This window comes from Balaenoptera borealis, assembly GCF_965194805.1.
Source record: "Balaenoptera borealis genome assembly, chromosome: 8".
Lineage (NCBI taxonomy): Eukaryota > Metazoa > Chordata > Mammalia > Artiodactyla > Balaenopteridae > Balaenoptera > Balaenoptera borealis.
The window spans coordinates 24,945,837-24,973,832 of record NC_138865.1 but is presented as its reverse complement, the minus strand read 5'-3'; the positions used below and the strand labels follow the sequence as shown (position 1 = coordinate 24,973,832).

Sequence of the window (27,996 nt, the reverse complement as noted above, 5' to 3'; positions counted from 1 at the left end):
TGGTTGAGAATCTGCCTGCCAATGCAGGGGACACGGGTTTGAGCCCTGGTCTGGGAAGATCCTACATGCCGCGGAGCAACTAGGCCCGTGAGCCACAATTACTGAGCCTGCGTGCCTGGAGCCTGTGCTCCGCAACAGGAGAGGCTGCGATAGTGAGAGGCCCGCGCACCGCGATGAAGAGTGGCCCCTACTTGCCGCAACTAGAGAAAGCCCTCGCACAGAAACAAAGACCCAACACAGCCATAAATAAATAAATAAATAAACCCAAAGTTTAAAAAAAAAAAACAAAACAGAAAACATAGGGAACACTGATGCTGATATATAGCATGTGACTGAGGAGTCTAGAAATTTAAAAAAAAAAAACAAAAAAAAAAACTGAGGTTTTTGGCTCCACTTAGAAAAGCAGTCCTGGCCACACAAAGCATTCTGGTGGAGTGCTGGTTGGAGCTGGAGCCCTGCATGCTCATGGACTCAAGAGGAGGTGCCTGCGGAGGACAGGATGGCTGACTCCCTTCTCCTCTCTGGGTGACTGTGGCATCCCAGGATTTGTCACTGCCCTTCGCCAAGCTGACCAGATGAGTAGGAAAAGAACACTGGATACAGAGGCTCCAGGCCAGCCCTTACTTCACATTTGCCCCATTCAAACCATGTGCCCTGCACGGCCAGCACAGTTTCTCTTGCCAATAGCACTGACCTGCTGGGGAGTGGTGTGCTCCTACTAGAGCTTGGGGAGATACCAGAGTACTGAAACCAGAGGCAATGCAGTCTTACTCTGACCTGCTATGACCCAGGCCAGTGGTCCAGATGGTGGGCAAAATGCTGCAATTTGCTGGAAGATGTATGTGAGATAGAAGCTTCAAAAACTTGACTCTGACATAGACCAAGAAATGGGGAAGGCCATGCAGCAGGGTGTCAGTGTTCAAATCTCTATCCCATCACTTACCAGTCGGGTGTTGAGGCGTCTGAGGTGCCATGACTGAGTCTGCCCCGTATAATGGAGACTGAGAGAGGTAATCCGAGCACAGGCCGGGCAAAGCCATCTCCCAGCACGTGGCAGTCTCTATCACCCCCACCCCTCTGCCTACCACAGCCGGGCCACAATCCCCTTCCTGGCCTCTGACCTCTGAACAAGGCAGGAGCAGCCCCTGCCCAGGACCAGAGCCCTGCAAGTTGCATTCCCGAGGCCCCAGCAGCCTCCCCAACCTCAGCCATGCTGGCCAGCTCCAGGTTGGCTTCTCCTTGCGGCAGCCCGTGGGGCCTGTTCTTTCTCCAGCTCCATGTGGACCATGCTCGTTCCCCAACCACCAACCCATTCATTCACCAGCTAAGAGCCACTGAGAACTCCTGAGGGCCCAAGAGGTAAACAGAGCAGGCCCGTTGTGGTGGAACATGCATTCTACTCTGGAAAGACAGGAAATCAGGAAAGAAACAAAACAATGCAGAGTAACTAATGATCAGAATAACTAGTGCTCAAGGTGACAAAGACAACAGAGGCACAAGCCAGTTGGGACTCAAGCCAGAGTAAGGATCTGGGCTGCATGGGAAGGTGTAGGTGGGCACTGAAGGGTAGCAGCTTACTGAGGTATAAATGACTACAACACACCATACATATTGAAAATGTAGAGTGTGATAAATTTTGACATACATATACACTGGTGATATCTCCACTAATAGAGCAGAGTCATCGTTCGCCTCCAGAAGTTTCCCTCTGCTCTCTGCCATCTCCCAGCCCCTCCCTAGGCAACTACTGGTGGTCTTCCCATCACTATGAAAGTCAGCTTGCATTTTCTACAATTGTATATGAATGGAATCACATGGCAGTCTCCTCTTTTGTTGAGCTTCTTCACTCAGCATAATTTGTGATTTATCTATGTTGCTGGGCATCTTGGTAATTGATTCCTCCCTGTTGCTGAGCATCAAATGTCAAGATGGAGCACACACGTACTCCAGGGTGCAGAGGGACAGTCGGGTGTTCCAGTTCTTGGCTAGTCTAGAGAAAGCTGGTGTGAACATTTGTCGGTAAGTCTCTGTGAGGACTGCTTTCATTTCTCTTAGGTGAACACCCAGGAGTGGAATGGCTGGGTCATAGGGTAAATATACATTTAACTCTGTAAGAAGCTGCCAAAATGTTTCCCAAAGTACTCACACCATTTTGTATTCCCACCAGCAGTGTGAGAGTTCCAGTTCCTCCACATCCTCACCAGCACTTGGTGTGGTTGGTGTTTTAGCCATTTCACTGTGTGTAGTGGCATCTCACTGAGGTTTTAATCTATATTTTTGTAATGACTAATGATATTGAGAGTTTGTCATGTGCTTGTTTGCCATCCATATCTCTTCTTTGGTGACGTATCTCTTTAGATCCCTTGCTCGTTTAAAAAAATTGGTTCATGTTCTTACTATCGCATTTTTAGAATTCTTTATGTCTGGATACAAGTTCTTTATCAGGTATCAGTTATGGCTTGTCTTCTCATTCTCTTAAGACTGCCTTTTGAAGTTTTTAATTTTAGTGAATTCCACTTCATCAGTTTTTAAAAATGTATTGTGCTTTTGGTGTTATATTTAATAAATCTTTGTATAGCTCAAGGTCATAAAGATTTTTTCTAATTTTTTCCAAAAAGTTTTACACTTATAGGTTTTATATTCGGGACTATGATCCATTTTAATATGATTTTTGTATATGGTGAATATGGATGAAAGTTTTATTTTTTTACACATGGATATCCAACTGTTCCAGCACCATTTGTTGAAAAGATTATCCTTTCTTCACTGATTTGCCTTTGTGATTTTGTTGAAAATCAGGTGCTCATATATGTGTAGGTCTGTTTCTGAGCTCTTTATTTTTGTTCCATTTATTTATTATTCTATCTTGATGCCATTAGCACACAATCTTGGTCACTGTTGCTTCCTATGTTTTAAAATCAGGTAGTGTTAACCTTCCAACTTTGTTCTTTTTCACAGTTGCTTTGGCTGTTCTAGGTCTTTCGTGTGTTTTCCCACATGAATTTTAGAATCAGTTTTTCATATCTACCCTCCAAAAAACCTCCTGGGAGTTTGGTTGGAACTGCATTGAATCTGTAGATCAATTTGGAGAACTGACATTTTAACAACATTGTGTCTTTCAACCCATGTCTCTCCATTTATTAGTCTTCTTTGATTTCTCTCAGCTTAATACAGGTTATATAGGTCTTTTACACCTTTTATCAGATTTATTCCTAAGTATTTCATAGTTTTTGGTAGTATAACTGTTAATGTTGTATTAATTGTTGAAAGTTGAACCATCCAAGAATTCTTGAGACGAATCCTACTTACTTAGTCAAAAAGGATTATCCTTTTCATATATTGTTGCATTCCATTTGCTAATATTCTGTTTAGAATTTTTGTATTTTTATTCATGAGGGATATTTGTCTCTAGGTTTTGTGGGGTTTTTTAATATCTTTGGCATAGGATAAGGGCATCAGAATTATCTGGAACAGTTTGTATAGAACTGGCATTATTTCTCCCTTATCTAGAGGAATTCACCAGTGAAGCCATCTGCACCTGGAGTTTTGTTTCTGTGGGAAAGTTTTTAACTACAAAATAAATTTTTTCATATATACAGGGCTATTCAGCTTATCTATTTCTTCTTAAGTAAGCTTTGGTGAGAAGCTTTGGTGGTTTGTGTCTTTCAAGTAATTTGTCCATTTCATCTAAGTTATCAAATTTATTGGTGTAAAGATATTTGTAATAGCCCTTTAAATGTTTTTAATATTTATGGAACCAGTCTTGATGTCATCTCTCTCATTTGTCATATTGGTAATTGTGTCTTCTTTTTTCAGTCTAGCTAGTGCTTTTTCAGGGTTTTTAAAAAATTTTTTATTGGGGTATAATTGATTTACAATATTATGTTAGTTTCAGGTGTACAGAAAAGCTAATCTGTTATACAAATACATATATCCACTATTTTTTAGATTCTTTCCCCATATAGGCCATTACAGAGTATTGAGTAGAGTTCCCTGTGCTATGCAGTAGGTCCTTATTAGTTATCTATTTTATATATAGTAGTGTGTATGTGTCAATCCCAATCTTCCAATTTATCCCTATCCCCCTTACCCCCTGGTAAACATGTTTATTTTCTACATCTGTAACTCTATTTTGGTTTTGTAGATAAGTTCATTTGTACCCTTTTTTAGATTCCACGTATAAGCGATATCATATGACATTTGTCTTTCTATGTCTGACTTACTTTACTCAATATGACAATCTGTAGGTCCATCCGTGTTACTGCAAATGGCATTATTTTGTTCTGTTTTTAATGGCTGAGTAATATTCCATTGTATATATGTACTACATCTTCTATTTTCAGTTTCTAAGGAAACTCCATTCTATTCCACAGTGGCTGTACCAGTTTGCATTCCCACCAATAGTGTAGGATGGTTCCTTTTCCCCACACTCTCTCCAGCATTTATTGTTTGTAGACTTTTTAATGATGGCCATTCTGACCAGTGTGAGGTGATACCTCATTGTAATTTTAATTTGCATTTCTCTAATGAGTAGTGATGTTGAGCATCTTTTCATGTTTTTTTTAACCATCTGTATGTCTTCTCTGGAAAAATGTCTATTTAGATCTTCCACCCATTTTTTGATTGGGTTGTTTTTTTGATATTGAGCTGCATGAGCTGTTTGTATATTTTGGAGATTAATCCCTTGTCGGTTGCTTTGTTTGCAAATATTTTCTCCCATTCTGTGGGTTGTCTTTTCATTTTATTTATGGTTTCCTTTGCTGTGCAAAAGCTTTTAAGTTTAAGTCCCATTTGTTTATTTTTATTTTTATTATTCTAGGAGGTGGATCAAAGAAGATCTTGCTGTGATTTATGTCAGAGTGTTCTCCCTATGTTTTCCTCTAAAAGTTTTGTATTATCCAGCCTTATATTTAGGACTTTAATCCATTTTGAGTTTATTTTTGTGTATGGTGTTAGGGTGTGTTCTAATTTCATTTTTTTACATGTGCCTGTCCAGTTTTCCCAGCACTACTTATTGAAGAAACAGTCTTTTCTCTTGTATATTCTTGCCTCCTTTGTTGTAGATTAGCTGACCATAAGTGCATGCGTTTATCTCTGGACTTTCTATCCTGTTCCATTGAGCTATATTTCTGTTTTTGTGCCAGTACCATACTGTTTTGATGACTGTAGCTTTGTAGTATAGTCTGAAGTCAGGGAGCCTGATTCCTTCAGCTCCGTTTTTTTTTCTCAGGATTGCTTTGGCTATTTGGGGTCTTTTGTGTTTCCATACAAATTGTAAATTTTTTTGTTCTAATTCTGTGAAAAATGCCATTGGTAGTTTAATGGGGATTGCATTGAATCTGTAGATTGCTTTGGGCAGTATAGTCATTTTCACAATGTTGATTCCTCCAAGAACATGGTATATCTCTCCATCTGTTTGTGTCATCTTTTCTTTCTTTCATCAGTATCTTTGAGTTTTCCAAGTACAGGTCTTTTGCCTCCTTAGGTAGGTTTATTCGTAGGTATTTTATTCTTTTTGATGCAATGGTGAATGGGATTGCTTCCTTAATCTCTTTTTGATCTTTTGTTGTTGGTGTATAGAAATGCAAGAGATTTCTGTGTGGGTTTTTCAGTTTTATTGAGTTTCTCATGTATTGGCTTTTGGTTACATTGATATTCTCTATTGTTTTCCTGATTTTTATTATTCATTTTCTTATGCTTACTTTGGATTTAATTTCTTCCTCTGCTAGTTTCTTAAGGTGGAAGATGAAGTCATTTGTTTGGTCTTCTTTTCTAATGTAGGCTTAGTGCTATCAATTTCCTCCTAAGTATTGTTTTAGCAATATCCCACCAATTTTGACATGTTGTATTTTCATTTTTATTCAGTTTAATTTGTTTTCTAATTTCTCATTTGATTTCCTTTTTAATCCATAGGTTATTTAAAAGCATGTTACCTCATTTGCAAATATTTGGGTGTTTTCCAGAGATCTGTTTTTGACTTCTAATTTAATTCCATTGTGGTCAGAGAATGTCGTCGGTATGACTTGAATCCTTTAGAATTTATCATCACTCATCTTAATGGCCCAGAATCTGCCTTATCATGGACCACATACACATAAAAAGAACTTGTGGTCTGCTGTGGGTGGAGTCTTAGAAATGTTAAGCCAAGCTGGTTGAGAGTGGTGTTCAAGTCTTATGTGCTCTTAGTGATTGTTGTGGTCATGTCACGGAAACAAGAGGGACCTTAACCCAAAATTTGGTTTGGATATTGAGACCGATGATGCATGCGCGCACACACACACGCACACACACACACGTTGAGAAAGGATAAAAAGGTTTGTTTCTCACATAAGGAGGCTTTAAGATCCAAAACAGATTGAGTGAGTGGGGAAAGGAGACTGGCTGGGAAGGGAGACTGGCTTAGGGTTTTTATGGTGGTTAGGGAGTAGGGTCAGGATGAGGGATTCCACTTATAGCATGAATTTCCCATGGTGCCAAGGGATGCAGCACTAGGGCTTCTTATCAGCATGATGAGATATGCAGAGAAGAAGAAGAGGGAGGGTGAGACTTAAAAGCTGTCAGCACTCAGACATCAAAAATGGAGTCAGGCTCTATTACAATGGCTTTCTGTCTACTTGCTCTGCCATTTATTCAAATAGCTGACTGTGATTGTGAATTTGTCTATTTCTCTTCTGTTTTCTTCCACATTTCGAAGTTGTTATTAGGGGTAGAAACATTTAGAATTGTATGTTTTCTTGGTGAGTTGACCTGTTTTCATTATGAAATTATATCTTTGCCCTCATAATAAGCTTTGCTCTGAAACCTGCATTGTTTGATATTAATAGTCACTGTAGCTTCCTTTTGATTGATGTTAGGATGGTATATTTTGGTCCATCCTTTTACCCAAACCTATTTGTCTTTATATGTAAAATATGTTTATGGTACACAACATAAAATTGGATTTTTTAATCAAATGTGACAATTTCTTTTACTCAAAGTGACCAGAGCATTTACGTATCATTACAAAACGTGACTACTGATATAGTTAGGGTAAAGTCTATCATCTTCTAATTTGATTTTTATTTATCTCATCAGTCCTTTGTTCCCCTTTTTCTCTTTTCTGCAGTTCTGTCCATTTGAGTTCTAAACCAAGAGCTCTGTGGCCCTCAGCATTGGTGTGCTGACCAGCATTGTGCAGCTGGCCTGGTGTGTTCACCACTGGACATTTTCCCTCCAGCCCACGATGCTGATGCTTTAGGGTTGGGGAGGGGTTCCCTATCTCCCCCATGAGTTCATGTGGGGCTCAGCAAAGGGAGCAGTGGGTGTTTCCTTTCAGTTTTCTGCCACAAATATGTCTTGACCCCCTCGCCCTCCTTCTTTCTCTCCCTGTATATATACATTTGGTATTCACTTAATTTTAGTTTTAAAATGTGTGTGTGTGCAAATAGAGACAAGTATAGTTTCCATCTTACAAACAGATTGTGTACTAAAATTATTTAGTAAGCCATGTGTTGTGGACTGAATGTTTGTGTCCCCCTCAAAGTTCATGTTGAAGCTCTAACCTCCAATGTGACTATATCTGGAGACAGGGCCTTTATGGAAGTAATTAAGATTAAATAGGTCATAAGGGTGGGGCCCTGGTATGATAGAATTCGTGTCCTTATAAGAAGAGGAAGAGAAAATAGAGCTCATTCATTCTCTCTCCACATGCACACAAAGAAGAGATCATGTGGGCACACACCGAGATGATGGTGTCTATACACCAAGAAAAGAGGCCTCAGAATGAAACCTACTTGCCAGCACCTTGATCTTGAACTTCCGGCCTCCAGAACTGTGAGAAATAAATATCTGTTGTTTAAGCCACCCAGCCTGTGGTATATTCTATTATTGCAGCCCAAGACACCATGTGTTTTATTTCCCAAAGAAAGGACATAACATCAAGGCTGGGCTCTCTGGCTAGAGTATGACATTGTTTATGACTTGGAAATATAGTGCTAGAACAGCATAACCTGTTACTCAGAACCCTTGGGGATGCTTACTTTTGTTTCTCCAAGTTTTCCTGGGTCATGGAGAATCAACCAGCCCTTTAATAAAAGGCACATTTCAGATTTGAAGCTGTTCAACCTGAGTGGAGGCTCACATACCACAGCAGACACCAGGGAGTGGGCTGCGGGGAGCCCTCCACGACAGAATGAGAATGAAAAGCAGAGCCTGCAGCTCACCCTGCAGGGGGAACTCAGGGCAAACCTGGACGATGCTGCTGTCCCTGTCGTGGGAAGCCTGGGCTGAGCCTGGAAGCTGCTGTGCGGGAGGCACCAGGCACAAGGTGGGTCTTTTCCATTCCAGGAATTCTGTAAGTAGCAACAAGCTACTGCAGACTTCTACTCAAAGGGAGAGTTTTACTTTTGGCAACAATTCATTGTGCAGCAGCTGTGTTCATTGACAGCTGTTCTGGAAGGTGTGGGATACAGAAGACGCCCTTAAGGTCTGCCCTCAGGAGGCTTAAAACGAAGTGTGACACATGAGACACACACCCAAGATCTCCTATGGGGGTCTGGTGAGATGTTCCTGCCAGCCGCATGACAGAGCTCAGTGGAGGAGAGATTCCAAGGGTGTTGCAGGACTTTGAGCAGCTGGGGGCAGAGTTAGGGTGGGCGAATCATGTCCCAGCAGCCAAGTCTGAAGCTGAGGGACATATCTGGCAGGTATGGCCAACCACCGAGAGCCTCAGACTTCAACACAGGGGATTAAGGTTTACCTGGGGGCCCCACAGAGCCACTGGGTATTTCTGAGCAGTGGATGAGGCTGGGCGTACAGGGCCCCAGAAGACCAATGTGCAGGATCCCCCCTGGGGTTGTAGCTTGACCATCAACATCACTGGCCTGTCCCTCTGCCTTAATACAGCAACAGAGCTGCTTCCAGAAGGCCATCCCCATTTGTAGGGAGGACCTGGCTGCTCCTGGAATCAGGGTGAGGCAGACTCTGCTACTTGGGGTCCCAGGTGGTAAGGTGCCCACTGGCTCCTCCTCCAAAGATGTGCTGGGGGAAGTGGGTAAGTGCTCGGTGATGCTGTGGTGTGAACAGGTATTCAATCTGTCCAGGTATTCCAACCCAATCTCTCCCCCTTGCCCCACCAGAAACACACCCCCTAGTAAAGGAATCTGACTGTTGCCTACTCAGAAATTCTGGAGGAAGCTTGGGCCCTCACAGGTGTTCGCATCCAGGGGCTGTTACGACTACCTGTGAGCCCCTGCTGGGTTTCCAAACTTCAGCCATCTGCCTTCGCAATTTTTACCATTTGCTTGTATGCTTTTACCTTTAGTTACTACTATCTTACCACCAATTTTTACCATTAGCACCTGTACTCTTACTTGCTTAAAATGATTTCAATAAATTTGCTGTCTGAAAACGTAAGCTGTGCATTACTTCCATCAATAGAAAACCAGTAACAGGAGCCACAGACAATGACAAAATGAACACAATGAAAATACACGATGTCATTACGTCTGGCAGAACAATGGCCTGTTCTACTTTATCACAGAGGAGAGCACACACGAGGGCATGTCCACTTGGCCCGGGCAGCAGCACCAAGAGCTGGCAAGGGATGAGGTAGGCAGCCCCCATGTGCATCCCCAAACCTCACCTGCACACCCTCTGGGAAGCTGTGGGGAGGCAGGAAGCCCGCGCTGCTCTGCTTTCATCAGCCAACTGGACAGGACTTGAGTCTCAGGGGTTGGCATTCTGTGTGATGACCATAAATGACGTTTGGGGACACCTGCGACAACTACAATGTTATACACAGCATCTGTGGGCTCCAGTGGTGACATAACCCAGGTGCTGCTGCCCCTACACCACATTCTTCACTGAAGGAAATATTAAATTGAAGTCAGAGATTAATTAACACAAAGATACAATTTTCTCATCTCAAGGAGTGGGACCCCCTGAATTCTACCCAAACCCCAGGCCCCAGTGTGAGCCCCCATTCCTGCTGGCCAAGCTGCAACTTTACTACTGCATGTTACCCTGTGAGGCCACTAGCAGGTTTCCTGTCTTTCACACTGTGCTTCAGACACCCTACCACCGTGGTGATGCAGCCCTGCAAGGGCCAGTGGGCCTATCCTACCACCCACCAAAGCCAGGGGTCTGACACCTGAGGCTGGCCCCTCCCAATGGTGCATGTGGATTCTGGACGAAGGGCCATTTCAAGCCACTGTGGATGCCTGTCCTGTGCCTGGTGGATTGATGTGACAGAGTAAGGAAGCCCAAAGGGCAGCATAATGAATGGAGCTGTGTGCGCAAGGGTCCAAGTCTGTGCGAGCCAGGGAGCCGTCACCAGAGGTGGGCATCACTGTTCAGCCTCCAAGGGTCTGATGCCTCCAGGGCTCTGCATAGAATGGGGGCTGCCCTGGGTATGAAGGAGGAGAATGCCTGAAAACTGGGGCCAGGCCGCCTGAGATCCACAGCCTCAGCTGCTTCTCTAAGAGGTGGGACCTTATCACACGTCTGACCCATCCCAGCTGCTGTCTGGACACAAGGACCGTGAGCTACCCAGTGTACTGTAAAGCACCATCTAAAGTGTTCATCACCACACTCAGGAACCCCTTAGCTAAGGATACTTACCCCCAGACCTGTCCCGCTGTGTGGTCCCAGGAGTTTCTCCAACACCCTCATTCACTTACCAACCATCTCAGGTCACCTGCCTGTCTGGGGACCACAAGAAAGGAGTTTGAAAAACCAACGTCCTGTTTCCCCCAAAATATTTTTTATTCTTGCTTACATTTGTGTTTCCAATTGTGAATAAAAAATGCTTAGAAAGTGGTTACAAAACATCGTGAACCGGACACGAGGTGTGGGCTCCCCTTCTCTGCATGAGATGACACGGGGCCTGGCGTCTGGGTCTGGGTCGGCCTGCCTGGGCTCAGTCGGGCTTCTCACTTTCAGAATCTAGAAAACAAAACCGCCACAGCTCATTACAGGCCTGACGCGGTCACACGAGGCCCTGGAAGTTGGAATGGCGACACCAGAGTGGTCACGCTCCTTGGAGGGCTGGGCTGCCGGACCATGACCCAGGCACTATGCGTACATACCCCAGGCTGCCTCTGCCATCTGGCCACCTTCCACACTGAGCAACCGCCCAAACCAGGCAGGGCCTTGCCGGGCCCACTGCCCTGGAGAGCAAGGTACCTCTGGCTCCACGGGCACAGCAGGCAGAGCAGCGCCCCCGACCTGCCCGGCCTCTGCTCAGAGCTAGCGCGGAGGCGGAGCACTGCAGCTGGCCAGGGCCACGAAGCCTGACTGTGTCTCGGTGGAAAGGCAGGACGAACAGACCAGGGCTGCCACCCCAGCCGCGGGGAGCCGGAGGCACCACGACCCCCAGCTTGAGTACATGCAGAACACACGCAGGGGCACCAGCTGCTGACCATAAGGCCATCAGGGCCGGCGAGCCAGGAAAACATGCTGAATTCCACGGGGCCCTCCCCAAATCCGCACCAAGGCCCTGCACCTACAGGACAGCAGAGCCCCTCCGGTGACCCCAGGGCAGGTGGCCCAGCCCCCCACCCAGCTCTGTCCAAAGTGAGTCACACAAACCTGGCTTTCTGTGAGACAGCCAACATGGACAGGGGTCAGAGACACCATTTAGTTGGCTGTGAGACTCATGCCCTCCATGGGGCAGAGTCCACTGTACATCTAAATGCAGTTCAAATTCAGAGTTTGAAAGCCAAATGAACAAGCCAGCCTAGGCCCGAAGCCACAGAGCTGGCATGGGGTTCCCGCCCAACAGCCCACTCTCGTCCTCTGAGCCACGTCGGCTCAGCGTCAATCACACCCGGCTCCTGCCAGGAAGACAGTACCCGCCACTCGGCCTCCTGGGCAAGGTGTTGACAGCAGGCATGGAGCTGAGAGTGAAACTGTCAGGACAGGGCAGGGCTGCCTGCCAGGGCTACCCACCCCATGCTCCCTTTGAGACTGGCTGTTCAGCTTTTACGTGGACAGAAGATAACAAAAAGATGTTGTTCCACACTGTTTTCAAGCAAAAATGTTTATTTTTCTCCTTCAAATATACAATCTCTTGGGGAGTCTGTGCCACTGACCATTCACATACAAGGCCAGGACTCCAAACCACATGTCTGGTACAGCAAGGGGAGCGGGAAGAGGGCAGCTTCCACCACCCTCAGGAACCAGGCGCACATGATTCTCAACCCAAGGACCAAGGGGCACATTACAGAGAACAGAAATCTCTTACTACAGTATCATGGCCTGGCAGAAGAGTCTGTATAATCACCTAGAAAATTCAATTCTAACTGAATGGATGGAATAACATATTTAAACCAAAATAATTCAGCCAGTCCTAGTAAAGTCCTAAAGTACAGCAGAACTATACAATTCACAGCTGGGCAGCCCAACCAGCTGCCTCCCAGTGGGAAATGGGAAACATCTTGGTCAGTGAGGAGCAGGGCCTTCAGTTCCCACCCTGGGCTGTCTGGTGCCTGTCTGGGATGAGTCCCACTGAAATTTCCAGGAGAGGAACACTCCCACCCCCAGCAGGGCAACCTCAGTGCATGGAGAACAGTCTGGAGGCCAGAGGTGGGTGGAGCAGCCTGTGAACACATGGCAAAGCTAGGCCCAAGTGGCCACAGGCCTCAGTGCAAATGACAGAAAAGGAAGGCAGGTCAGTAGGAGGGTTGGCAGGCCCCCAGAGCAGAAGGGGTCCACTGTCTCTGCAGAGCAGGCGGCCTGCCTGTGCTCCTGCACCAGACACACACCTGTACCTCCCCCACACTCACAGCTGCCCTGCGGGCTTTGGGTCATGAGGGCGTGTCTGCTTACCTAGCGCTTTACAGCAGGTTCCACAGAGCCAAACACAGATGCTAACATTCCTGACTAAGAGACCAACTACCAGTAGCAATGCACTGCCCCAATAACCACGCATCCCTGGGCAGTTTGCTGGCAGTGCCCATGGCACTGCAGTTGAAGGAGTGTGTCCATCTGTTTGCTATCTATGACCATAGAGCTGGAGAGACCTCGTTTTATGAGTACAAAGCAGAACTCTTCTAGCATTTGCAACTCTTCAATATTCAAGGTCACTAGTTCAATTTTTTTTAAAGCACATACAACAGAAAAGTCAAGATCAGACTTTAGCTTCAGATTTTCAAACCATTCATGTCTGCAACTTAACACGGGAAATAGAGATATCAATACACAAGCCAACTGTAAATGAAATACATCTTTTCTGATACATGATTTTTTAAAACATCTCTTTCCATCAGGGAATGGAAAAGCTGGAATTCAAGGCACTGTACTTCTGCAGGGTGATTACAATGTTCTAACCATCAACTCAAGTACAGGAAGTGAGTGCAAAGACAGCAAGTGTAGACCATGGGAAACTAAGAGGGAACAAGGTCTGCAGCAATAAAGAAAGCAAGGACTGCTGCCCTGGCTGGGCACCCATGGGCAGGCGGGGCAGGACTTGGAGGCCAAACCACAACCTGACTCCTCTGGGCTATTCAGTTCAGTATGTTCCACTTGGCAAGTGGTGAGACAGAGGAGCTATGTGATCCGCAGCCTGGGGCCGGGCATGCTGACCATAGGTGGCCACAAGAACATGGGGAGTGCTGGCGTGCCTGTTGCACCCAAGCCTGGCCCCTCATCAAGGCTCCAGCTGCCTGCTTGGGCTGCCCAGGGCCCCCAGGACACTGGCGCTGGGATCAGGCTTCCATACTGGCCCAGAGGCAGTGCATAGGGCGGGGCTGGAAGGCAGGAGAGAGCAGTACCTGGCATGGGCACAGGCTGGGCTGAGGCAGCTCCAGGAATGACCGCGGTGGGTAGAGGGCTGGGTGCCGGGGCCAGACATGGCATCCCCACTGCTGTTCGAGACGTGTTCATCTACAAGACAAGAAACGTGGTTTCAATCAGCTAGCCTCCCTCAGTGGCCTTGGGGGTCCCCACAGTTTCTCCATCCTCAGGAGAGGGTGGTCTCAGGACCTGCCATGGGGCACCTTTTATGGCTGACGCCAGAGTGGAAGTGCGTGGCTGGGAGGCGGCCATTGTCCCTCCCTCTTTCCACAGAGCTGCAGCCTGCCCACCTCTGGGCCACATGCCCCGACTGTCCACAGGCCAGAGTGGGCTTCAAAGCAGACCCCGCAGGACATGAACCCTGAAGTCGCACTAAGGGGACCACACACCCCAACCCAAGGCCTCCTGCTTGACTGGTCAGTGCCATTATGGCAGGCCCAGAACAGCTGGGTGCTGTGCAGGGTTGTGTGCCCAGAGATAAGGAGTCAGTGGCAGGGCAGCCCCTCTGCTCTCTGCACCTCAGGTATAACCCCACAGGAGAAGCAGCACAAGGACTGGGAAATGAGCTGTGATGGCTGGTGAGACCAGCATGGCCGTGATGCAGAAACCTGATGAGGCTACTGCAAGAAAACAGAGTAGGGCCCAACAGCCTTCAAACTGTCTAGACAAAATGTTGGCAGATCTAACCAAGCAACTATACAAAAAGATAAAACATCAGAGCCAAGTGAGGTTTGCCCCAGGAATGCAGTGATGTCCCAGTAGAAATCACTGCGTCTCACCACAGTTACATCCCAAGGGAGAATTCCATGTGATGCTCCCCACAGATGCAGGGAGAGTGTCTGAGGAGTTCCACCCTGCTTCATGGAAAGCACAGCTGCTGAAGCCGGAGGGTGCCTCCTCCATCTGGAAGGGCCTCTGCAGAACCCACAGCCAACCCTGGGCCGATGGTGAAATGCCAAATGTACTTCACCCAAGGATCCCCCTGCTATAAAACTATAAGACACTGATGAAAGAAATTGAAGATGACACAAACAGATGGAAAGATATACCATGTTCTTGGATGGGAAGAATCAATATTGTCAAAATGACTATACTGCCCAAGGCAATCTACAGATTCAGTGCAATCCCTATCAAACTACCAGTGGCATTTTTCACAGAACTAGAACAAAAAATTTTAAAATGTGCATGGAAACACAAAAGACCCTGAATAGCTGAAGCAATCTTGAGAAAGAAAAATGGAGCTGGAGGAATCAGGCTCCCTGACTTCAGACTATACTACAAAGCTATAGTCATCAAAACAGTATGGTACTGGCACAAAAACAGAAATATAGATCAATGGAACAGGATAGGAAATCCACAAATAAACCCACACACCTATGGTCAATTAATCTAGGAGAAAGGAGGCAAAAATATATAATGGAGAAAAGATAGTCTCTTCAATAAGTGGTTCTGAGCAAACTGGAGAGCTACCTGTAAAAGAATAAAATTAGAACATTCTCTAACACCATATATAAAAATAAACTCAAAATGAATTAATGACTTAAATAAGACTGAAACCCATAAAACTACTTGAGGAAAACTTAGGCAGAACTCTCTTTGACATAAATCAAAGGAATATTTTTTGGCTATGTCTCTTAAGGCAAATGAAACAAAAGCAAAAACAAACAAATGGGACCTAATTAAACTTAAAAGCTTTTGCACAGCTAAAGAAACCTTTGACAAAAAGAAAAGACAACCTATTATTGAAAGTGAGAAAATATCTGCAAATGATATAACTCATAAGGGGTTAATATCCAAAATACATAAAGAGCTCATATAATTCAATATCAGAAAAACAAACGACCCAATTAAAAAATGGGCTGAAGACTTGAATAGATATTTCTCAAAGAAGACATACACATGGCCAAAGGGCACATGAAAAGATTCTCAACATTGGTAATCAGAGAAATGTAAATCAAAACCACAATGAAGTATCACCTCACACCTGTCAAAATACCTATCATCAAAAAGACCACCAATAACAAATGTTGGCAAGGATATGGAGAAAAGGTTACCTTAGTACACTATGGATAGGAATGCAAAGTGGTGCAGCCACTATGGAAAACATTATGGAGGTTCTTCAAAAAACTGAAAATAGAACCACCATATGATCCAGCAATTACATTCTTGGGTATATATCCATAGAAAATGAAAACACTAATTTGAAAAGATACATGCACCTCAGCGATCACAGCAGCTTCATGTACAATAGCCAAGATACGGAAACAACCTAAGCAACAGATGAATGGATAAAGAAAATGTGGGTTACATATATAATGGAATATTACTCAGCCATAAAAAAAAATGAAATTTTGCCATTTGCATCAACATGGATGGACCTGGAGAGTATTATGCTTAGTGAAATAAATCAGAGAAAGAAAAATACTGTATATGATCAGTTATATGTGGAATCTAAAAAATAAAATAAACGAATATAACAAAACAGATATAGATTCACAGATATTTAGAAAACAAACTAGTGGTTACCAGTGGGAAGCTGAAGGGAGGGAGGGGCAAGGTAGTGGTAGGGGATTAAGAGGTACAAACTAATATGTATAAAATCAGTAAGCTACGAGGATATATTATACAGCACAGGGAATATAGCCAACATTTTATAATAACTTTAATGATGTACATCTATAAAAATACTGAATAACTATGTTGTACACTTGAAACTAATAAAATAGTTTACATCAACTGTATTTCAATTAAAAATTCTTAAAAAAAAAGAAAAAGAATGTGAAATGATGGGAAAATAAACTCCTGAGAGCTGATCCAAGATGGCATAGTGGAAGGAGCTTGGGCTTACCTCACAACAAAAACACAACTAACTGCTGAACAGCCATCGATAAAAAAGACTGGAAGCTGCCAAAAAAGATATTCTACATCCAAAGATATAAAAAGAAACCACAACAAGATGGTAGGAGGGGCACACTCACAATATAATCAAATCCCATTACCCTGGGTGGGCGATCCACAAACTGGAGAATTATTATATTGCAGAAGTTCTCCCACAGGAGTTAGAGTTCTGAGCTCCACATTAGGTTCCCTGGTCTGGGGGTCTGACATCAGAGGGAGGAGCCCCAAAGACATTTGGCTTTGAAGGCCAGGAAGGCTTGATTGCAGGAGCTCCACAGGACTGGGGGAAGTGGAGACTCCACTCTTGGAGGGTGCACACAAGGTCTCGCATGTACTGGGACCCAGGGCAAAGGCAGTGACTTCACAGGAGCCTAGGCTGGACCTACCTGCTGGTCTTGGAGGGTCTCCTGGGGAGGGGGTTGTGGCTGTGGCTCTCCCTTGGGATGTGGATATGGGTGGTGGAGATTTCGGGGAGTGTGCATCTACGTGAACTCTCAAGGAGGCAGACATCTTACTTGGGTTGGGTCATCAGCACCAAGACCTGGCCCCACCCAACAGCCTGTAGTCTCCAGTACTGGGACGCCTCAAGCCAAACAATAGCCCTACCCATCAGCAGACAGGCTGCCTAAAGACTTCCTGAGCCCACAGCCACCTCTAGACACATCCCTTGACACGGTTCTGCCCATCTGCCCACCAAAGGGCCAAGATCCAGCTCCACTCACCAGTAGGCAGGCACCAGTCCCTCCCACTAGGAGACCTGCACAAGCGTCTATACCAGCCTCACCCACCGGGGTAGACACCAGAAGCAAGAATACTACAATCAGGCAGCCTGCAGAACTGAGTCTGCAAATACAGGAATTTGTTCCAGACAAATAAACAAGATAAAACCCCAAAGAACAACTAAGCAAATTAGAGACAGGCAATCTACCAGAGAAAGAATTCAGCTTAATGATAGTAAAGATGATCCAAGATCTCAGAAAAAGAATGGATGCACAGTGTGAGAAAATACAAGAAATTTTTAATAAAGAATTAGAAAATATAGAGAACAACCAGGGTTGAAGAATACAATAATTGAAATGAAAAATACACCAGAAGGAATCAATAGCAGAAAAAATGATGCAGAAGAATGAATAAGTGAGCTGGAAGACAGAAAGGGGGAAATCACTGCTGCAGAACAGAATAAAGAAAGAAGAATGAAAAGAAATGAAGACAGTTTAAGAGACCTCTGGGACAAAATTAAATGCACCAACATTCGCATTATAGGGGTCCCAAAAGGAGAGGAGAGAGAGAAAGGGCCTGAGAAAATATTTGAAGAGATAATAGCTGAAAACTTCCCTAACATGAGAAAGAAAACACTCACTCAAGTCCAGGAAATGCAGAGAGTCCCAGGCAGGATTAACCAAAGGAGGAACACGCCAAGACACAGTAATCAAATTGACAAACATTAAAGACAAAGAGAAAATATTAAAAGCAACAAGGGAAAAGCAACAAATAATGTACAAGGGAATCCCCTTACGGTTATCGGTTGATTTTTTCAGCAGAAACTCTGCAGGCCAAAAGGGAGTGGCACAATACATTTACATGAAGAAAGGAAAAGAATATTCGATCCAGCAAGGTGCTCATTCAGATTCAATGGAGAAATAAAAAGCTTTACAGACAAGCAACAGGTAAAAGAATTCAGTACCACCAAACCAGTTTCACAACAAATGCTAAAGGAACTTCTCTAGGTGGGAAAGAAAAGGCCACAACTGGAAACAAGAAAATTACAAAATGGGAAAGCTCATCAGGAAAGGCAAACATACAGTAAAGGTAAGAAATCATCCACACACAAATAGGATATCTAAACCCATAATTGTGAGAGGAAGAGAGTACAAATGTAGGATATTTGAAATTAAGAGCTCAGAAACTGCAAACAATCATGTGTGTGTATATATATGTGTGTGTGTGTGTGTATACTGCTATATCAAAACCTCATGGTAACCACAAACCAAAAATGTATAATAGATATACACACACATAAGAAAAAGGAATCCAAATACAACAGCCCACAGAGTCATCAAATCACAGGAGAAGAGGAAAATGGAGGAAAGGAAGAAAAAGACCTACAAACACAAACCCAAAACAATTAACAAAAGGGCAATAAGAACATATGTACTGATAATTACCTTAAATGTAAACGGATTAAATGCTCCAACCGAAAGATACAGACTGGCTGAATGGATACAAAAATAAGACCTGTATATATGCTGTTTATAAGAGACCCACTTCAGATACAGAGACACATACAGACTAAAAGTGAGGGGATGGAAAAAAGTATTCCATGAAAATGTAAATCAAAAGAAAGCTGGAGTATCAATACTCATAAGAGACAAAATAGACTTTAAAATAAAGACTGCTACAAAAGACAAAGAAGGATACTACATAATGATCAAGGGATCAAGCCAAGAAGATATAACAGTTGTTAATATATATGCACCTAACATAGGAGCACTTCAGTATATAAGGGAAATGCTAACATCCATAAAAGAAAAAATTGACAGTAACACAATAATAGCTGGGGACTTTAACACCCCACTTTCATCAATGGGTAGATCATCTGGACAGAAAATCAATAAGGAAACACAGGCCTTAAATGACACATTAGACAAAATGGTCTTAATTGATATTTACAGAACATTCCATCCAAAAGCAGCAGAATACACATTCTTCTCAAGTGCACATGGAACATTCTCCAGGATAGATGACATCCTGGGCCACAAAACAACCCTTGCTAAATTTAAGAAAACTGAAATCATTTCAAGCATCTTTTCCAACCACAACACTATGAGATGAGAAATCAACTACAAGAAAAAAAAACTGCAAAAAATACAAACATATGGAGGCTAAACAATATGTTACTAAATAACCAATGGACTACTGAAGAAAGCAAAGGGGAAATCAAAAAATACCCAGAGCTAAATGAAAACAGAATCATGACGATCTGAAACCTATGGGACACAGCAAAAGCAGTTCTAAGAGGGAAGTTTATAGAGATACAAGCTTCCCTCAGGTAATAAGAAAAATCTAAAATAAACAACCCAAAGTTACACCTAAAGCAACTAGAGAAAAAAGAACAAAACCCAAAGTTAGTAGAATGAAAGAAGTCATAAAGATCAGAGCAGAAATAAATGAAACAGAGACAAAGTAAACAATAGAAAAGATCAATGAAACTAAAGACTGGTTCTTTGAAAAGATAAACAAAATTGATAAAACTTTAGCAAGACTCATCAAAAAAAAAAAAGGGAGAAAGCCCAAATCAATAAAATTAGAAATGAAAAAGGAGGAGTTACAACCAATACCACAGAAATACAAAGGACCATAACAGACTACTACAGGCAATTATATGCCAATAAAATGGACAACCTAAAAGAAATGGACAGATTCTTAGAAAGGTACAATCTCCCAAGACTGAACCAGGAAGCAATTGAACATATGAACAGACCAATTACAAGCACTGAAATTGAATCTGTGATTTTAAAAACTCCCAACAAACAAAAGTCCAGGACCAGAGGGCTTCATAGGTGAATTCTATCAAACATTTAGAGAAGAGTTAACACCTATCCTGAAACTATTCCAAAAAGTTGCAGAGTAAGGAACACTTCTAAACTCATTCTCTGAGGCCACCATCACCCTGATACCAAAACCGGACAAAGATATCACAAAAAAAGAAAATTACAGGCTAATATCACTGATGAATATAGACGCAAAAACCCTCAACAAAATACTAGCAAACCAAATCCAATAACACATTAAAAGGATCATACACCACAATCAAGTAGGATTTATCCCAGGGATGCAAGAACTTTTCAATATCTGCAAATCAATGAGTGTGATAAACCACATTAACATATTAAAGAATAAAAACCATATGATCATCTCAATAGATGCAGAAAAAGCTTTTGACAAAATTCAACACCCACTCATGATAAAACCTCTCCAGAAAGTGGGCAGAGAGAGAACCTACCTCAACATAATAAAGGCCATATATGACAAACCCACAGCCAACATCATTCTCAATGGTGAAAAACTGAAAGCATTTCCTCTAAGATGAAGAACAAGACAAGGATGTCCACTCTCACCACTTTTATTCAACATAGTTTTGGAAGTCCTAGCCACAGCAATCAGAGAAGAAAAAGAAATAAAAGGTCTCCAAATTGGAAAAGAGGAAGTAAAACTGTCACTGTTTGCAGATGACATGATACTACACATAGAAAATCCTAAATGTGCTACCAGAAAACTACTAGAGTTCATCAATGATTCTGGTAAATTTGTAGGATACAAAATGAATACAAAGAAATCTGTTGCATTTCTATACACTAACAATGAAAGATCAGAAAGACAAATTAAGGAAACAATCCCATTTGCCAATGCATCAAAAAGAATAAAATACCTAGGAATAAACCTACCTAAGGAGACAAAAGACCTGTACTCCAAAAACTATAAGACACTGATGAAAGAAATTGAAGATGACACAAACAGATGGAAAGATATACCATGTTCTTGGATGGGAAGAATCAATATTGTCAAAATGACTATACTGCCCAAGGCAATCTACAGATTCAGTGCAATCCCTATCAAACTACCAGTGGCATTTTTCACAGAACTAGAACAAAAAATTTTAAAATGTGCATGGAAACACAAAAGACCCTGAATAGCTGAAGCAATCTTGAGAAAGAAAAATGGAGCTGGAGGAATCAGGCTCCCTGACTTCAGACTATACTACAAAGCTATAGTCATCAAAACAGTATGGTACTGGCACAAAAACAGAAATATAGATCAATGGAACAGGATAGGAAATCCACAAATAAACCCACACACCTATGGTCAATTAATCTAGGAGAAAGGAGGCAAAAATATATAATGGAGAAAAGATAGTCTCTTCAATAAGTGGTTCTGAGCAAACTGGAGAGCTACCTGTAAAAGAATAAAATTAGAACATTCTCTAACACCATATATAAAAATAAACTCAAAATGAATTAATGACTTAAATAAGACTGAAAACCATAAATCTCCTTGAGGAAAACATAGGCAGAACACTCTTTGACATAAATCATAGCAATATAGTTGCAGACTTTAATACTTCACTTTCAATAAAGGATAGGACAACCAGATAGAAGATAAGTAAGGAGAGGACCTGAACATCACAAGCCCATTAGGCTTAACAAACATTTACAAAACATTTCACCCAATAAGAGCAGAATTCTGCAGTGTAAGCCCTGACAAGTAGCTTTCCTTTCTTTCTTTTTTTTTTTTGTAATGCAAGTGCCTGACTTAAGCTTTGATTTCCTGAGGCATCCACTTCAAAGAAGCCATCTCAAATAAAAGAACACTGCCAGCCACACAACTAAAGACCTACCATCCCCTTCACCCACCCCCATCCGAGCTCCTGTATTTTAGAGATCTCTAATTGATTTTAAATAACTGACCATTTGGCTATTTGTCTTTTTCTTTTCTTCTTGCACTTTAATTCCCACTCTTACGTTTTAAGTTCACAAATAAGGAATGAACTAGTGAAACTCCAATAAAGCAGAACCCCAGGCCTGCCTGTCTGTCTGACCGGCTCTCTCACCCTCTCTCTTTCTCTCTCCCTCCTTGCAACCTCACTATGTAGCCCCAGGTGTGTCATGTAAACCTCCCCTCCAGACTTGTAAGTAATAAACCTTGTCCTTTCTACAGTTTACTGATGGTTATTGCTGAGGAATCTTGCAATCATAGTAAGAAACACAAGGGTTGGTCCAGCCACATGACTGGTTCTGAAAGGGGAACCCAGGCCCAGGTGAGTGCTCCCAGGCATTTCTAGCTGGTAGCATCACTACTGATAGGCTGAGGGTGGCACAAAACAACTACACATTCTTTTCAAGTGCACAGGGAACATTCTCCAAAATAGGCCATATGTTAGTCCACAAAACAATTTTAAAAGATTAAAATCATACAAAGTATCTTTTCTAACACAATGAATGAAATTAAAAAATTTTTTAAACTAGAAAATGGCATATATGTAGAAAGTAAACAATGCACTCAAACAACCAAATAGTCAAAGATGTAATCATAGGGAAATCAGAAAACAGCTTAGAACAAATGAAAAGGAAAACACAACATATTAAAATTTATTACATATAGCAAAAGAAGTATCCAGAGGGAAACTTATAACTGCAGATGTCTACATTAAAAAAGAAGAAAGATCTTAACCCAATAACTTAACTGTATACCATAATAAACTGAGATAAACAAAATACAGAATAGAAAAACAATAAAGAAAAATCAATGAAACCAAAAGTTGGTGTTTTAAAAAGATCAAAAATTGGCAAAGTCTTTAGCTACCAAACTGGATAACTCAGATGAAACAGACAAATTCCTAGAAACACACAAATTTCCAAAACTGACTCAAGAGGAAACAGAAAATCTGAATAGACCTGTAACAAGTACTGAGATTGAATTATTAATAAAAAACCTCTCAACAAAGAAAAGTCCAGGACCAGATGGCTTCCCTGGTGAATTGTACCATTTAAAGAAGAATTAACACCAATATTTCTCAAACTCTTCCAAAAAGTTGAAGAGGTGGGAACACTTCCTAACTCATTCTATGTAGCCAGCATCACACTGGTATCAAAGCCAGATGAAGACATCATAAGAAAAAAAATTACAAATACCTGTGATAAATACTGATGTAGAAATCTTCACTAAAACATTAGCAAACTGGATTCAATAGCATATTAGAAGGAGTATACACCATGACCAGGTGCAATCCCGCAATGGTGGTTTAATATATGAAAATCAATCAATGTAACACACCATTAATAGAATGAAGAGTTAAAAAAATATGATCATCTTAATTAATGCAGAAAAACCATTTGACAAAATCTAACACTCTTTCATGACAACAGCACTCAACATACTAGAAATAAAATAGAATTTTCTCAGTATGATAAAGGCCATATATGAAAAAACCCTTGTTAACATCACACTCAATGGTGAAAGACTGAACGTTTTTCCTTTAGGATCAAGACAGAGGTGCCCACTTTTGCCATTTCTATTCAATATAGTACTTGAAGTTCTGCCCAGAGAAATTAGGCAAGAAAAGGAAATAAAAAGCATCCAAATTGGAAAGGAAGAAGTAAAATTATCTCTGGTCAGAATAACATTTCTTATATGCAGATAACCCTAAAGAACACACACACACACATACACACACACACACACACATATACAAACTGCTAGAACTAATTTATGAATTCAGCACAGTTGCAGGGTAGAAAATCAACACATCAAAATCAGTGGCATTTTTTTTTTTTTGGCTGCTCCACATGGCATGTGGGATCCTAGTTCCCCAACCAGGGATCAAACCCGCATCCTCTGCATTGGAAGCATGGAGTTTTAACCACTGGACTGCCAGGGAAGTCCCAGTTGCATTTTTATACACTAGCAATGAACAATCTGAAAAGAAAATTAAGAAAACAATTACATTTAAGCACAAAAAAGAATAAAATACTTAGGAATAATTAAACTAAGGAGTTGAAAGACTTACACACTGAAAACTACAAAACATTGCCAAAAGAAATTAAAGAAGACATAAATAAATGGGAAGACGTCCCATGTTTGTGGATTTGAAGACTTAATATTGTTAATGTGTCAATACCACCCAAAGCCAATCTATAGAGATTTGATGCATCACTATCAAAGTCTCAATGGCATTTTTTCAAGAAATAGAAAAACTCATCCTAAAACTCATTTGGATTCTCAAGGGATCCCAATAACCAAAACAGTCCTAAAAAAGAAGAACAAAGTTGGAAGACTCATACTTCTTGACTTCAGAACTTACTGCAAAGCTACAGAAATCAAAACATTGTAATATTAGCAACATGACAGACTGTAGACCAACGGAATAGAACAGAAAACCCAGAAATAAACCTTTGCATATATAACCAATTGATTTTCAACAAGGGTGCCAAGACCATTCAATGGGAAAAGGAGTTTTTCAACAAATACTGCTGGGACAACTAGATATCAACATGCAAAAGAATAAAGATGGTCCCTTATCAAACACCATATATAAAAATTAACTCAAAATGGATAAAAGGCCTAAACATAAGAGCTACAATTATTAAACTCTTAGCATCTTTAGAGAACACTTAGAAGGAAACATGGGGGGAAAGCTTTATAACATTGGATTTGGCAATAAATCACTGCCAAATCCAATGACATAGGCAACAAAAGAAAAAATAGATAAACTGGAATTCATAAAAATGAAAAACTTTTATGCATCAAAAGACATTATCAACAGAGTAAAAAGGCAACTCACAGAATGGGAATTATTTTTGGAAATCACATATCTGAAAAGCGATTAATATCCAGAATATAGAGAGAATTCCTCCAACTCAACAACAAAAAAAGAAACAACTCAATTAAAAAATGGGCAAAAACGCCTTCCACCATGTGAGGATACAATGAGAAGTCTGCAACCTGGAAGAGGCCCTCACCCTAGCATGCTGACATCCTCATCTCAGACGTCCAGCCTCCAGGACTGTGAGAAATAAATTTCTGTTGTTTATATTTAAAAAATAGGCAAAAGCCTTGAATTATTTTTCCAAAGAAGACATACAAATGGCCAATAAGCACATGAAAAGATGCTGAACATCACCCAATATTAGGGAAATGCAAAACACCTATCAAGATGGCTACTATGAAAAAAATCAGAAAATAGAAAGTGTTAGAGAGGATGTGGAGAAACTGGAGCCCTTGTGTACTGTTGGTGGGGATGTAAAATGGTGCAGCTGCTCTGGAAAGTAGTTTGGTGATTCCTCAAAAAATTAAAACTAGAATTACCATATGATCTAGTGATTCCACTTCTGGGTATATACCCTAAAGAACTGAAAGCAAAGACGCAAAGAGATATCTATATACCCATGTTCATAGTAGCATTATGCACAACAGTTAAAAGGTAGAAGCAAGTGTCCATCAACGGATGAATGGATAAAACAAAATGTGGTATGTACGTACAACGGACTACGACTCAGCATTAAAAAGGAAGGAAAGTCTTTCAAGACACTTATGAAAGAAAGCAAAGATGATACTAACAGTCCACCTAGAGGGGTGGGATGGGGGGCTGGGAGGGAAATGCAAGAGGGAGGAGAAATGGGGATATATGTATATCTATAGCTGATTCACTTTGTTATAAAGCAGAAGCTAACACACCTTTGTAAAGCAATTATACTCCAATAAACATGTTAAAATATTAATTAATTTATTTTTTAAAAAGATGATACAAACAGATGGAGAGATATACCATGTTCTTGGATTGGAAGAATCAACATTGTGAAAATGACGATACTACCCAAAGCAATCTACAGATTCAATGCAATCCCTATCAAATTACCAGTGGCATTTTTCACAGAACTAGAACAAGAAATTTTACAATTTGTATGGAAACACAAAAGACCCCGAATAGCCAAAGCAATCTTGAGAAAGAAAGACAGAGCTGGAGGAATCCAGGCTCCCTAACTTCAGACTATACTACAAAGCTACAGTAATCAAGACAGTAATGGTACTGGCACAAAAGCAGAAATATAGATCAATGGAACAGGATAGAAAGCCCAGAGATAAACCCACGCACATATAGTCACTTTATCTTTATACAATGGAGAGAAGACAGCCTCTTCAGTAAGTGTTGCTGGGAAAACTGGACAGCTACATATAAAAGAATGAAATTAGAACACTTCCTAACACCATACACAAAAATAAACTCAAAATGGATTAAAGACCTAAATGTAAGGCCAGACACTATCAAACTCTTAGAGGAAAACATAGGCAGAACACTCTATGACATAAATCACAGCAAGATCCTTTTTGACCCACTTCCTAAAGTAATGTAAATAAAAACAAAAATAAACAAATGGGACCTAATGAAACTTCAGAGCTTTTGCACAGCAAAGGAAACCATAAACAAGACGAAAAGACAACTCTCAGAATGGGAGAAAATATTTGCAAACGAAGCAACGGACAAAGGATTAATCTCCAAAATTTACAAACAGCTCATGCAGCTCAATATCAAAAAAACAAACAACCCCATCTAAAAATGGGCAGAAGACCTAAATAGACATTTCTCCAAAGAAGACATACAGATTGCCAACAAACACATGAAAAGATGCTCAGCATCACTAATCATTAGAGAAATGCAAATCAAAATCACGGTGTCACCTTACACCAGTCAGAATGGCCATCATCAAAAAATCTACAAACGATAAATGCTGGAGAGGGTGTGGAGAAAAGGGAACCCTCCTGCACTGTTGGTGGGAACGTAAATTGATACAGCCACTATGGAGAACAGTACGGAGGGTCCTTAAAAAGCTAAAAATAAAACTACCATATGACCCAGCAATCCCATTATTGCACAAATACCCTGAGAAAACCATAATTCAAAAGGACACATGTACCACAGTGTTCATTGCAGCACTATTTACAATAGCCAGGACACGGAAGCAACCTAAATGTCCATCGACAGATGAATGGATATAGAAGATGTGGCACATACACACAATGGAATATTACTCAGCCATAAAAAGGAACGAAATTGAGTTACTTGTAATGAGGTGGATGGGCCTAGAGTCTGTCACACAGAGTGAAGTAAGTCAGAAAGAGAAAAACAAATACCATAAGCTAACGCATATATATGGAATCTAAAAAACCGGTACTGATGAACCTAGTGGCAGGGCAGGAATAAAGACACAGATGTAGAGAACAGACTTGAGGACACAGTCGGGGAAGGAGAATCTGGGACAAAGTGAGAGAGTAGCACTGACTTGTATACACTACCAAATATAAAATGGATGACTAGTGGGAAGCTGCTGCATAGCACAGGGAGATCAGCTTGATGCTTTGTGACGACCTACAGGGGTGGGATAGGGAAGGTGGGAGGGAGGCTCAAGAGAGAGGGGATATGGGGATATATGTATACATATAGCTGATTCACTTTGTTATATAGCAGTAACTAACACAACATTGTAAAGCAATTATATTCCAATAAAGATGAAAAAAATAGTAATAAAAAATAAGTAAATAAAAAGGAAAGAAATTCTGACATACACTACAACATGGATGAAACGTGAAGACATTATGCTAAGTGACATAAACCAGTTATAAAAAGACACATACTGTATGATTCTACTTATATGAGGTACCTAGAGAAGTCAAATTCATAGGGACAGAAAGTAGAATGGTAGTTGCCAGGGGCTTGGGGGAAGGGGGGCATATATATATATAGGCAGTTATTTTTCATTGGGTATAGAGTTT

General features: G+C 41.7%; 1 protein-coding gene across 10 annotated transcripts in view; it reads right to left on the bottom strand.

Moving 5' to 3' along the window:
- Window positions 1–10,719: 10,719 nt before the first annotated feature.
- Window positions 10,720–27,996, bottom strand: part of WNK2 (WNK lysine deficient protein kinase 2) — a 141,473-nt gene continuing 124,196 nt past the window's right edge. For 5 of the 10 annotated variants that reach the window (XM_082401031.1, XM_082401032.1, XM_082401024.1 and 2 more), the window contains 2 exons: window positions 13,752–13,863; window positions 10,720–10,923 (listed from right to left, as the gene is read on the bottom strand). In XM_082401031.1, the coding sequence (XP_082257157.1) occupies window positions 10,898–10,923; window positions 13,752–13,863 (138 nt within the window). In that variant the 3' untranslated portion in view covers window positions 10,720–10,897. Of the gene's footprint in view, window positions 10,924–11,990; window positions 13,864–27,996 lie in introns of those variants that run through there. The other 5 variants (XM_082401023.1, XM_082401026.1, XM_082401029.1 and 2 more) reach the window with 1 other exon arrangement.